The sequence below is a fragment of the Fukomys damarensis genome, unplaced genomic scaffold (assembly GCF_012274545.1).
Source record: "Fukomys damarensis isolate Sample0158 unplaced genomic scaffold, DMR_v1.0_HiC HiC_scaffold_17, whole genome shotgun sequence".
Classification (NCBI taxonomy): domain Eukaryota; kingdom Metazoa; phylum Chordata; class Mammalia; order Rodentia; family Bathyergidae; genus Fukomys; species Fukomys damarensis.
The window spans coordinates 23,754,038-23,768,314 of NW_022900929.1; the positions used below are offsets into that span (position 1 = coordinate 23,754,038).

A 14,277-nucleotide genomic window follows, 5' to 3' on the forward strand; every position below is an offset into this window, starting at 1 on the left:
AACAGCAAGGAGACATTGATGTTCATGATGGATCTCAGGGATATGGGCTGACAGGAAAGAATCCAGCCTATAAGTTCACAGATAATGCTGAAGACAGGTAGGCCATTTCCATTGCGGTGGGCCATTATGAGTACAGGTGTTAGGGACATTGGTACACACGGTCCCATGTGATTATAAGTCAGCAAACTTCTGGGATAAATACCCAAGAATACAATTTCTGGATTGAGTAGTCACTGCATATCTACTTTTAGAAGGAACTGCTGGACTCTTTTGCACTATACAACCACATCAGGGTCGTATGAGGCCCCCACTATCTTGGTCCCTGTTAGGCTATGAGCCTCTGCAGAACTCCACACTGGTGGGGAAGCGGGTGTGGGAAATGAGAACTCAAAAAAAAAAAATACACATGCTAGACCATGTGTCTGAAGATATCCAGGCCACACGAGTAGCTCAGGATGCCCACATCCAGAGCCCATCTCACCCTTGAGTCCCCACACTTTCTGAGTGTGTATTTCTTTGGTTTTTGCTTATAACTCCACCTGTGCATCCTGACAAACATTTCCCTAAGAAGGCTTCAAGAAACTGCATGGAGTGAGCCAACGTCATACTCTTTATGGTGACCTCAGACCCCATTCAGTGACAGTATAATAAATGTAGTCTCTGTCCTCAGTTCACTACACAAAGCTGCTAGGACCTTTGGACTTGCCTGAGCCCTAACAAGCCCCTCTGCATGACACCCGAGGTATTAGTCACTTTCCCGCAGCTGAGACACAATACCCAACGCCCACAATTTAAAGGACAGTTTTATTTTGGCTCACAGCCTGTGGAGGTTTCAGTCCACAGTCCATTGGCTCCAAGGCAGGGCATTGTGGCAGAGGGGAAGGGCAGAGAGAGCAGAGAGAGAAGGGCAGGGCCAGGAAGGGAAGCCCAATGACTGCCTCTTCTGACCAGACCCCCTGCCAACAGCAAGCCATCTAGAGTGCCCCACCATGTTCCCCAACCTGTCACCTTCCCCAATACCAGCTGGGAGCGAAAGAGGCTTTGGCGGGACATCTGGACATAACCCTTAACACCTGCTAACGTGGCAACTTGGCATGGGGCCCCAGATAGTCTCGGATGAGGCGGAACCCCACACCTGGTCATAGGAGGGTTGGGACTTTCAACCTGCCCAAGGCAGGGCTCACCAACGTCACCCCGGCCAAGGACACCATGGGCGTTGTCCCATTGGGACTTCACTAACAAACCACTAAATCAAGGATAAAATTCAGATTTCAAGATGTCAATTGCAGAGCATTCAAATCCAAGCACAGGGAGCTGAGCATAGGCCCAGCACGTTTGTTGTATGGCTGTCTTCGCGTGCATCTTTCAAAGTTCTCAGTTCTAGGTTGACTTGTATCTGTTCCTATCGTGAATGAATTTTGCCCGGTATTTGCTAACTGGTTAGTAACAAGTACAGGAAAGTTTTTTTGTAGCTACTTTTACGGCTATTTTACCATCTCGTAGCGCACAGTTTCAGTGACATTAATAGTTTCAGTATCAGTTCTCTTGGGTTTTCTACATAGAAAAATCACAGAAATGATGGCTACCACTGGTTTTAGGTCATTTTAGCCTGGCAGCCACACCTTGAATCGGGCCCTTTCGTTCTCCCCATTTCACAGTGGAGGTATCTGGAACTTGAAAGATTTGTACAGTGCAAAGAGCTAATGATAACAGAGTCAGGTCAAAACCCCTGTCACTCCAGAGCGAATGCCCTCCCCACCTATGACCTCAGCCTCCATTAGACAGACTCCTTCCTTCGTGTTTGAAGACCCAGTCCCTTAGGCAGAACTTCCACAACAGTAACTGTGGTGACAGCAAATACTGTGTCCCTGTCATTTTGAATCTTAATAAACTCTCTCATGTTCCATTTTTAAGATAAAGATGGCTATAGCTTAAAAAGGCAGACTTTATCATGTGAGAATATTAGTAATGATGTGTGTTCCTCTATCAAAGACCCCTAAATCAATCTATTTGGAAGCAGGATGGATCATGAAACTTTATTGATAAGGTGTCCTTCCCAAAGGTGCGTTCCAACCACATTTACAATCCATAAAATATCACACTTCGCTGTTTTGTTTTGTGTGGTTTTCTGTTTTTGGGTTTGAGACAGGGTCTCACTATGTAGTTGAGACTCACCTGGAACTCACTATGTAGCCCAGGCTGGTCTTGAACTCACAGCTATCCTCCTGCCTCAGCCTCCTGAGTGCTGGGGATTACAGGCGTGCGCCACCACACCCAGCTGTCACACTTCCTTGTTGAGAAACACAAACTGGTCATTGTGTTGGTTCTAAGAGAAATACAAGCCTACTACCTGAGGCAAGTCCGTAATTCATATTTTCTTCTTCTTCTTCTTTTTTCTTTTCTTCCTTCTTTCTTCTTTCTTCTTTCTTCTTCTTCTTCTTCTTCCTCTTCTTCCCCCTCCCCTCCCCCTCCTCCTTTGTCTTCTTTTTTTTTTTTTTTTTTTTTTTTTTTTTTTTTTGGTTTTTTTGAGACAGGGTCTCACTATGTAGTTGAGACTGACCTGGAACTCTCTGTAGCCCAGGCTGGTCTCGAACTCACAGTGATCCTCCTGCCTCAGCCTCCCAAGTGCTGGGATTACAGATGTGTACCACCACACCCAGCTAATATGCCTATTTTATTAAACAGACATAAAAAGCACTGTATTTCCAGAGAAATTAATACTATGTATACCTGAATAGCTCCTAGAAAGTACACAGAAAACAGGAAGGAGGGAAAAGCTACTGAAATCATTTGGGCAGAGGTTATTCCAAGAGAAGATTCTCGCTGGCACCAGACAGTAACTCGTTACCTTCCATGTGAGCTTGGTGACCAGCTGACTTGTGTCACTGCCGAGCTTCATGATGGAAGTGCCATGCCTGGTACACTTTATGGGTAAACTTAAAGGGTGCCATGCTTTATAGTCACCCTCGTTTTCGCCCACAATTATTTCAATACACAGTGCACTGTGTTCTTAGGAAGATGCTGTTGGGGAGTACCCTGGGGAAGCCCCCACATTTCACAAGGACACTAATGATCTGCTGAGGTCATAACCAGGTATGGTTAGGTTCTGAGAAGCTTCCCTGGGATTAGGAAAGCCTGCACCATGCGAGGCCTGGTTACCTGACACTGTGCCCTAACGTGACCTCAGCTCACATCCCATTGGCCACAGGAGGACTCCCTGGCTCACAAGAGACCAGTGATCAAGCAGGGTGCCTTTGCTCCCAGGAACCATTGGGCAATGTGTGGGAACAGCTTTTCACAACCCTGGGGGCTGCGGCACCCAGTGGGACAGAGGGCAGCAAGCTGCTAAGTGCACTACCATGCACAGGGCAGCCGTGCCACAGAAGTCTCGCGCCACATGTGAGTGCTGAGGCAGAAGGGTGCTGGGAGAGGGTCATACAACATCAGTGGGCCATCCAGAAGTCAGAGTGTGCCAGGGAGGCTCCAGGAACCGGTGTGTACTGCACTGAGACTTCCACGAGTTCTGTGAGTGCCCAGACCAGGACCTGCCCCTGAAATGCAGGGACACGAAGGGATCAACACTCGCCTGAGCTGGACTGCAGAGCCAGAGCCTGACGTGTCGCTGAGACAGAGCCTACGTTTTAAAAGGAGTACATGTGAACACCTTTAGATTCATCTGAGGGGGCCAAACCAAATAAAAAGGTACTAAAGGCACATCCAGTATACAGTGGATCCTCAAATTATAACCAGTCCAACAACCTGAATTACAACTGGAATTTTAGTTTTAACTTATTACCAAAGTGTTTTGTTTTGTTTTGTTTTGGTACCAGGAATCGAACTCGGGTCCTTGTACTTGCGAGGCAGGTGCCGGAACCATTGAGCTAAATCCCCAGCCCCAAAGTCTTGAGTTACAACCCAAATGCCAGCCACTTGTGCTTCCAGATGGTCTCAGATACAGATCTAAGCCTTAAAGAGTTTGGAAGGAACATGACAATGTCCTTTCCTGTGTGGGGGTTCATTGAGAAACCCTGGGCTGACGTCTCTCTAAGGACACTGGGATCTGCCTGGAAGAAAGTGTGGCCTGAAATTATACAGGAGAGACTCTGAAGGCAAACCTCCAACCTGAGTTACAACCAGCCCTCAGGAATGAACTGAGTTCATAAGTCAAGGGTCCACAGTACACCATTTTAAACTAAAGAAAGTAACACACAAAATGCCATGTGTGGCAGATGCCATTTTTTTCTTTTACATATTTACAATTTTACATATTTACTTATCAATATATCGTCTATCTTTATAGTTACAAAATTATTTCAAAATGTGGGACAGTGGCAACACTGGATTCCCTTCAACATACACTTTGTGGCATTGATTTGTTTTCTCCTTTAAAAGGCAATTATTTACCCCAAACTAAACCATAGTGAATCCTCAGAGGAAAATCATGGAGGAAAAAAAAATTTAAACAGAATTTTCATATAAGCCTTAGATGAATCTGTTTCAGTAACTCAAATAAATAGTATTTTATTATTTACTAAGCTTCCCCTGCCACAAAAAAGAAAACAAAACAAATTAAACAACCCCACCGACTGTACCTTAAAATGCTCTGACGTCTGTAAGCAAGTTATATTCTAGACCCCAATCAGAGGGGTGGTAAGGGCTACCTACGAGTCAGGCTCAAATAAATAATCTCCCTCAAGTGTCATCATCCTGCATACACCTGCGGTTGCAATGGTGGCGGAAGTTTATCGTTCTCAACATTTTCAGAGTCTATAGCTGCTAATGGCTGGGTCGTGGGCTTAATTTCAAGTGGGTATTTTTCAACAATGTCTTGCACCTCTTTTGCAATTCCGTCTGTCCAATCTATTAGGTCCTTTTCAAGTTTCTTCGCTTCACTCATGATCCTTTCCTGCCTTTCATTCAACTGAGACAGGAGATCCAAGTTCTTATACATCTGTTTAACGCCCAGGCAGGCGTCTGGAGACCAGCTCTCAGGTTCCTGCTTCCTGGGAGAGGTCTGGCCAGACATGTAGCGATCAAAATCCTCCTGACTTAAATTCAGAGACTGGGCATCCAGTTTCTCAATGAAAGCCACAGCACAGCACTGCAAAGAGAAGGGAATACTATTAGTCAGGTGTAAAAAGCTACAAATATTCAAATTGATTTTTAAAAAAATTATTTTTGTAGTACTACAGATTGAACCCAGGCCTTCTGCACTCCCCAGCTCATTCATTCATTCATTCATTCATTCATTTATTTATTGGTACCTGGGATCAAACTCAGGTCCCATGCTTGTGAACAGCAACAGGGCACTGGAACCACTGAGCTAAGTCCCCGGCCCATTTTGAGACAGGGTCTCATTAAGTCACTAGGGTGCCCAGGACGCATTCAAACTTGTGATCCTCCTGCCTCAGCCTTCCAGGGTGCTGGGATTAGGTGTGTGCATCACCAAATAGATTTTTTAAAAATCTTGTTATGGAGAACTGAAATAGGAGCAAAAGCAGACAAACTGATGTCCTTCAGCTTCAAAATCACCAAATCATAGTCAGACACATTTGCCAAGCACCTGGTGTCCCCTCTGAGGGCCCCAAAAAGCCACCCCTCAGAACTCTGGCCAGACCCACCATCCCCACCAGGACACCAAGCCAGTAGGCACAGATCTTTGAGAATTTCAAGAGATACTTTCCCATCAAATGGTCAAAGGAAGAATCTTAAAATCAGACCACCTGAGTTAACGGTCACCTCTGTCACCTAACAGCAACAGTGTGTGACCCTGGGGAAGTCAGCCCAGCTCTGTGAAATGCTGTTTCTACTCCATAAAACAGGGAAGTATCAGCCAGATTCTCATGAGAAGGAGAAAGCACAACCCAAATGACATGCCTGGCCCAGAGGTCCCCACCAAGCAGCAGGTAAATGGCAGCAACCTTGACACAGATGTGTGGGGCACACGCCCGCTACACAGACACATCCGACTGAGTCACTGTGGGGAGCACGCCGCTGCACACTGAACATGACTTTCACAGGGAAATCCTGTGAGCAAAACGGCCCTCCAGCCACGGTTCCCCAGACCCCACACACTGTGCACCCAGAGCCCACCCACCAGGGGAAAGGTGGATCTAACACGACCCCCCAACACACACACTCCCAACAGCAACAGGACCCTGGGCAACCCTGGCAGTGGGGAAATGGTTTCAGCTTTGAGTGAATCATGTCTGAGGCACGGTACACAACACACAGGAGCTCAATGCCTATGTGATGGACAGAACAACCAAACAGTGGGGAATTAACCCCTCAGGAGAAGTGGAGGATGCACTGTCTGTGGCAGGGTGAACAAGTGGAACTGTGGAAGCCAAGGCCAAAAGAAATTCCAGATCAAAGAAGACTCAGGAGCTCTGGGAAGAGTAAGGTCAGTCTATTAGAGGGGATCAGGCTCCAAGACCTGACTGACTAACGGCTGAGAGCTCAGCTAAAAGGACTCGCCTGTGGCCAGGACGCCAGTGTGATGCCTTCAGCAAGAGACCAGTGCCACTTTTCCAACAGCCACAAGGTCTGGCCAAGTGCCGGGAGGTGGAAGATCTGTGTGACCTGGTCACATGCACTGTGTGACACAGAGCAAGCATCCCCAGCCATGCTGGCTCCGGCTCTAGGCTGGGAACAGCCCATCACAACCCTAAAACACATCCCTCAGGAAGCCGGTGTGGTGCACCCCTGAGATCCCAGCACTAGGGAGGCTGAGGCAGGAGGATCATCCTGAGTTTAAGGCAAGCTTGAACTGAGATCTTGCTCAAAAAACAAACAAACAAACAAAAATCAGTCAGTAAGTCAACCCTCTCTATAAGCCCAACTTTAGTCCTACCAGGTTAGTGAAGTAGTAGCCGTCCTCCCCGGTCATCAGCCGGCTTGGGTTGCAGAAGCGTGTGATGTACTGGATATTGGACTGCAGGCGGGGTGGGTTGCCCTTCAGCACGATGTAGATGAGTGTGGGTAGGAAGTCATCGGCAGACGCCGGCTCGTTCTTGGTGATCTTGATGGCGTTGAAGATGTGCTTGCTGCACCTGGTGATGCAGGCCAGCTTGTCTCGGGGCACGCGCTTCGAGTCCATCTCGATGATGTCTGTGAGGCGGAAGAGACAATGCCACCACGGGAAACAATCAATGAGAGCAGCAACAGGGTGTTTCTGCCTGTGGTGGTAACCACCATGTCTCCACTGACTCCCAACCCAGCAAATGCCCAAGGAAGAGCTTGGGCCCAGGCAGTGAAAACCAGTTCTCCCTCACAGGACATGGACCCACGACATGAGCCAGGCAGCACACAGCATGCTCCGCAATCACAAGCTTATGCAACAGAGGCGACCACCCATTTCACAGACGAGGAAGCAGAGGCTGAGACGGTGAGTGACCCCCACAACCACACGGAGAGCAGGAGACAGCAGTGAGAATCTGACCCTAAACCCAGGTTTCTGACCACACGGGCCGGCCAGCTTCTGAGTGTGGTGGCGAAGGGAGAGTGGCCAAAGGCTTTATTGCTCACTCCTCTCAGATAGTCCCAGCATTCGGGAGCCGAGATAGCCGAGGACCACCAGACAGGAAGGGGCAGAGAGGGCAGCTGTGTAATAGGTGCCGAGGCCCAGATGGAGGACGAGGTCACTCTCACGGAGGGGGATGCACACACCTAGTACACTAGTGTCCAGGACAAGCAGAGAAAAGCCGTGAACTAAAGCAATGGCAAGGAGAGGGAAATGATAATGACTGCTCTCTCCCTGCGAGCTGTATGCATGTGCAAATATCACAACGAATCCATTCATATGTATGATTAATACACACAGATAAATAAAGAGCAAAATGGATACTACACAAAACACCTTTGTACTGGAGATCAGAACGCAGCACACTTGGGTCTGCAGTGGCCAATCCTCTCGGAATGGAAATCTCCACAGGACACATGTGACACATGTCACCCGCCTACCCACAGAAGGGATAATGCAAGGGTACATATTTATCCCAAAGGAGCACTTCAGATCTCAGAGGAAAATCTTTCACTGCCCTCACCCACTACTAAGTCCAAGCAGGAAACTGCACAACCTCTGTGGAGAGCCCAGGAGACACAGTTGAGGATGTGTGTGAGCAGCTGGTGTCACACGGTGGTGTGAGCCTGTGTACATGTGTGCTCGCTGGCTGGGACACCACAGGACAAGGGAGGCAGCACATGTGTGCCACTGGCAGGAACAAGTGTTCCTGGTGCGAGCCCCGGGGCTCTGCCCTGAGCTCCGTGTCAGAGGCAGCCACTTGGTGCCCTCATGGGCCACAGCCATGGGGATGCACAGGTGGTGGGGCCAATGGCAGGAGACAGATGTGCTGTCAGGGCAGGCGAGGGCCTTGCTGCACAGACTTGGGCTTTTACTCCCTACTACTGTGGGAGTGACAGGACTTTCGGTCACTGTAATCCTTTAATTCTGGGTTCTAATTATTGTTATTACACTTCAGTGCATTTTCACTTTTCTGCTTAAATAGAATTTATTATAAAAGAACTGGGTAAGTAGGAAGCTTTGTTTTTGGCCCTTTTTACTACTTTCATTTATCCTCTGTACCTTTCTGCCTTGTAGTACTGATTTGTAACCCCTAAACTCTCTGTGTGTGTGTACATGCGCACATGGCTTTGGGCACACTGGGTGGCACTGTGCCACTGAGCTGCACCCCCATTCCCTACATTAAACCTGAACCACTTTCTCACTGATATTATCCTGCAAGTTTCAGAAGTCAGTTCCTTCTTATCTGGGCATGTATGGCCAATGCCACAGGGCAGGCTGCCTGTAGAAAGGATGAGGACAGAGGAGACCAAAGGCAGAATACTGAGCATCCCTCCCACAGTCTTCATCCTGCGGAGGCCCCCTGCTTGAGTGTCCTCTCGCCTGAGAGAAGCTGCTTTTCATTCTTCTGATGCTCACTCAGGGGAAGGGAGGAAAAGGCCAGTAAACAGGAAACTCACTGTTCCCGGCGCTGTTCTAAGTAACCATTTCCTTCTCTAATTTGCTTATTTTTTTTTCCAGAGTCTGCAGATAATCGCCATAGGCCTCCTGCCCCAGGCCTCCACCTGTCATCAGGAGAAGAGATGGGCAGTGTGCACTAAGCTGGCTCCAGGCTTATCCTTAAGGGAGCCCTGAATCCTGACTCCACCATTCCTGGCACATGGTTCCTCAACAGTGGCCCTATCCAAACGCACTGCAGAGGTCTGTGGTGGACGACTGCAGGGCGCTTAGGGCCCCCTGGACGCCATGGCTGCCTTCCTGGGTGCGGCAGTCCACAGTGTCTCCAGGTGGGGAGTGTGTGCAAAGCATGTGTCAGACGCTCATCTCCAAGTGCTGCCAAATGTCACCTGGGGGCAACCCCTGCCTGGCTGAGACACCCTGCCCTGGAGGACGGCTCCTATAGCCAGGCAGAAGTTGTAGCACACGGGCTAAAAGAGAAAGGGAAAACTTTACCATTGACTACAGACCTCAACACCTGCCTTGTACCCAAACTCTTGGAGCTAAGAAAAGCTGAGGATGGGTTTCTCTGATTCCTTGTTATTTTCTTTTTCTTTCTTTTTGGTGGTACTGAGGATTGAACCCAAGGCTTGGTACACAGCTATATCTCTAGCCCTTTATTAATTTTTTACCATGAGACAGGGTCTCTCTAAATTACCCAGGCTGGGCTCAAACTTGCAGTCCTCTGGCCTCAGTGTTCCAGAGTGCTGGGGTGACAGGTGTGTCTCATCATGCCCTGGCTCAAAAATACATATTTTTATTCCCCCCCCCCCATTTTTGGTGCCATGGACTGAACTCAGGTGGTGGAGCCACTGAGCTAAATCCCTGGCCTGTTTCTTTATGTTTTGACTCCATTTTGCATCTGCTACAGGACATCTGCTTTAACTGCTGTGGCCACCTGCTCCAGCATACTTTTGTCAGCTTAACTGTCTCAAGATCTTTATTCACTATATGCCTCCCACAATGGAGACAGTCATTTTTTTTTTTTTTTTTTTTTTTGAAACAGGTTCTCACTATGTACTTGAGACTGACCTGGAACTCACTATGTAGCCCAGGCTGGTCTCGAACTCACAGTGATCCTCCTGCCTCAGCCTCCCGAGTGCTGGGATTACAGGCATGCACCACCATGGAGACACCATTGGAAGCCCCAGCTGCCAAGACTGGAACCAAGGGGAATTGGGATTCCTCTCTTCCCATGGATCATTCCTTTCAAGAGACATCAAATGAAATGGAGAAGGCCTCATTTAGCATATCTACACACAAGACTGATAGTGCTGGGGACCTGGAACTAAAACCTCCAAATGAGGATGGCTGTTACAGACTGGTATCCTCTCAGACTATTTTTGTACTATGGTAAACAATTTTAGATTATAAATAAAGTGATCAGGGGCAGGGGATTTAGCTCAGAGGTTCGGTGGCCTGCCTTGCAAGTGCAAGGACCCGAGTTCGATCCCCGGTACCAATAAATAAATAAAGTGACCACATAACTTGCAGTCTTCTCAGAAACTGTCTATAGGTGGCCTGACAGATATGGAAACTGAGATGGGAAAGACAAAAAGGCTTTTGATTTTTGTGATGAATTTCTACTATCTAAAAACTTTCCAAGTCAACTGACTTGAGAACAAAGTTTCATTTCTCAAAATATACTAACAAACTCTTGATGTAATGAAACCTTTTATCATTACTTTTTAAAAGTAAATAATGCTTCGGAACTTGTCATTTCTGGTTTCACAAGATCTATTCTGTCATTTTCAGAAAGAGGTTCCCAACATAAACTCCTGACGGATACTCTAAATATAAACCACTCAGTCTTGAGCTTTTTATTAAGTGTAGGGAGGACTACATAGGTATGAGGTCACTAACCAGGCTTTTGGATTCCACCCCTTCAATCTCTTACAAAGGCCCCTGGGCAAAAGGCGGGGGGGGGGTCTTGATCCAAAGGACTCAGTTCACAGGGTCTGTGGCAGCCTTGATCAGGCTTTTGGATTCCACCCCTTCAATCTCTTACAAAGGCCCCTGGGCAAAAGGCGGGGGGGGGTCTTGATCCAAAGGACTCAGTTCACAGGGTCTGTGGCAGCCTTGCAGAAAATCTTGGCACAATAAAGATGACAGGAGTTCACAGGGCCAATAAAGGACTCAGAACTTGTGCAGGAAATTACAGAGAAAAAGTTACTTCATAACACAAATGGAAGTGTGAGGACATACAGAGAGAAGCAGGGCCTGCCAAAGTAGAAGAATCACATCAGGAACAGAAGGCCTGTGATCTCCAGTGCTGTGAGACCCCGCCTCCTTACAGTGCTGATAATACAAGCTCATCTCAACCCCCAAGACCCTCATTTCTTCCAGCAGCCTGGGGACCTCTGGTCCTGACAGCCAGGCGCCTTCCTCATGGCCTGCTTCCAACTGCTGACACCAGTGGGCCCACTTCCCTTCCCAGCCCACTTCATCTGCAGTGTCTAAATGAGCCAGTCTTTCCAGTTCCTCTCTCTAGTTAAGGGGAAGGGGCTGAGGGTGGACATCCTTGCCACTGCATGTTTTAAACTCCTGTGCTGAACTGCCGCTGGCTTTTCCTATGAGTGAGAATCAGAACTCTAACTAGGAGCCTGGACCTACCCGGAATGGCAAAGTCACATCAATTTCGACCACTTTACTTCTTGGTCAAATCAGCAAAGTAATGCAAAGCACACCTCTACTTCTGACTGACAATGAACCAGAGGCATTGTGTTAGTGTCACTCTGGTTTGGGAATTACTGGCCTCACTAGTTCCCTTCTTCTGTAAAATATTTTCACTATCTAAATGTGACCGAGTCTTCAGAAATTTACTCTAACTGTATTTGACCTTAATCTAGTTAATGGCTCAAAAAACGAGGCCCTGATCACTAGAAATGAAGGGGAGATAGAGTTTACGTGCTATTCTGAGTGCATCCCGTCATAAAAGTGACCCTCGTGCAAGTCACTCCTATTATACTCCCATGTATCCTGGGCTGTCTGCAGTGTGGAAATTACTTGAATGACTTTCTGCTCAAAGAATAAGCGTGAACTAATATTGCTACAAATATCCAAGTACCAAAGCTCTCTGTTTCACTTACCTGTGATTGCTTTCACCACCATATCAGAAACTTCTGGAATTTCTTCATTAACAGGGACACAAAGCATCTGAGGTGTGACCCAGTGCAGCGCTCTAGAGAGAGAGAGAAACAGTAAAGGAGAGCTCCGGGAATGGACCGTGGCCTTTTGTCCTGTCATTTCTTTCAGCTGAGGGAAAACGTGTGTCTTCTGTAGGCAATCCTAGGCACCTCCACCTAAGTGTTGCATTTATTAGAACAATGTCACCAGAACCCTAAAACAAGACCACTCTTCTGCATCTACCACAAGAACAGAAGACAGTTTCACTGGTTGAAAACAGAAGTAGGTGTGGTACACACCTGTCCCTCCAGCACTCGGGGAGACTGAGGCAGGTTGCAAATTCAAGTCCTGCCTGGGCAACCTACTGATTTAGCAAGATCCTGTCTCTAAATTAATTAAAAAGAAGGGCTGGGGGTATAGGTCAGTATGAAGACCCAAGGTTCAATCTCCAGTAGCACAAAAACAAAAAACAAAACAAACAAACAAACCCAAAACCCAAACTGGAGGAGATTCTGCTACTAAGACTAAGAAGCATTCCATATGAAGAATTCCCATTCTCACTGTCACCCTAATGCCCTTCCTAGGACAAAGGAACCATGTGAAGGCCAGAAAGAACATGTCCCATCGGTTTGAATCATGGTGCACTTCCTGTTCACACCCAACTTCACTGCATGGCCCTTGCTTGGCTACTGCTCTCCCCCCACACCCTGTTCGGCACACACCCATCTAGTTACTTCTGGCCCCTACCCTCCAGCTCCACCACCCCCACTCCTCGCTTTCTGTGGAACAGCTCCCAGTACAGAGACTGAGGACCAGACCCTGGTCCCAGACCTCATCAGGGGCCCTGGACAGACACCTCCTCATAGTCATGCCTTAGGCCTCTGCCCCCACACAAGTGGCCAGTCCTAGGTCTCCTAGCATCACCAGAAGGCTGGGTGCTGGTGAGAGGTGAGACTGGAGGAATGGCTGAATAATGCAGATTCTTCCCTATGGCTGGAAGGAGGGAAGAGGATGCCAGTGCCCTGATGTGGCATCTACAGGTTCCTGCTTGACAGCACAGTGCAAGGAAACAAGAAAACAAGTCCTCCTATTCCTTGACAATTTTGGAGATTTGAAATAATCTCAAACACCAACCACAGTTCTTATCTAAAGCCGTGGAGGGTCAGATGGGTAAGTAAGATTATCCAGGACCCTTCTTCTTGACAGCACAGAGGTCCTATACGTTAAGCACAGCAGGCAGTTCCACTCTTTCTGTCTCCTGGGGTTTGAAACTCAAGGTCCTTATTTTACTGCCTTGTGTTTTTCCATGGGTAGGTAATAAATCTACTACAAAGCAAAACAATGACCTGATCCTCTTTTGAATGGCAAGATCTTTCTTTTCATCATCAGTAGTTTCTGGACAGAATACATATTTATAGAGACGGGTCATGATGTACTTTTCAATCTGATCCATGATCTTCTCAACTTTTTCTGGAGGCACTGAAATACACAAATAGATACAAAAGCTCGAGAAGAACAGACATTTTAATTTAAGAGCATGACTTTTGACACAGCAAAAACTAACTTACTAGTACATTTACTAATTTACTAGACATATAAAGGTTATCAAAAATATGGAGAATGTTACATTAAAATAATTATAGTAAAAGACACATTGCCAGTAATCCTCTCAAAATATTCCTGATTGCTTCATACACACTCATCCCATCACTCTTCCCCCTTTCTGAAGCAGCTCTGGAAGTCCTCTTCCATGACTGTCTTTATGAGATGTGATCTCAGTGATACAGTGAATGCTGCTGCTAAGCACCATAAAAAGAAAGGCAGCTCATGAAAACAGGACTGTGCGTCCTCTGCCACTGGATCTGGCACCATGTGATTTCAGGCTCTTCCTCAAAGTCAAAATGATCACATAAAGTAAATATTTTGAATTCATTCAAGGACATTGGGGCAGCAACAACAGCTCAACTAAAGACAGGAAAGAGGACTTCCAGAGCTGCTTCAGAAAGGGGGAAGAATGATAAGTGTGTTCAAAGCAAGTATTTTGAGGGGGATTAAAGAAAATGTGTCTTTTACTGTAATCAAGTAAAAAGATTAAACATTCACCATACATATACATATACACACATATATAT

At 47.1% G+C, this 14,277-nt stretch overlaps 1 protein-coding gene across 4 annotated transcripts in view; it reads right to left on the minus strand.

The window, feature by feature from the left end:
* Positions 1 to 4,141: 4,141 nt before the first annotated feature.
* Positions 4,142 to 14,277, minus strand: part of LOC104862775 (BTB/POZ domain-containing protein KCTD7) — a 95,309-nt gene continuing 85,173 nt past the window's right edge. For all 4 annotated transcript variants that reach the window (XM_010625006.3, XM_010625005.2, XM_010625010.3 and 1 more), the window contains 4 exons: positions 13,492 to 13,624; positions 12,109 to 12,200; positions 6,854 to 7,110; positions 4,142 to 5,101 (listed from right to left, as the gene is read on the minus strand). In XM_010625006.3, the coding sequence (XP_010623308.1) occupies positions 4,703 to 5,101; positions 6,854 to 7,110; positions 12,109 to 12,200; positions 13,492 to 13,624 (881 nt within the window). In that variant the 3' untranslated portion in view covers positions 4,142 to 4,702. The remainder of the gene's footprint in view (positions 5,102 to 6,853; positions 7,111 to 12,108; positions 12,201 to 13,491; positions 13,625 to 14,277) is intronic.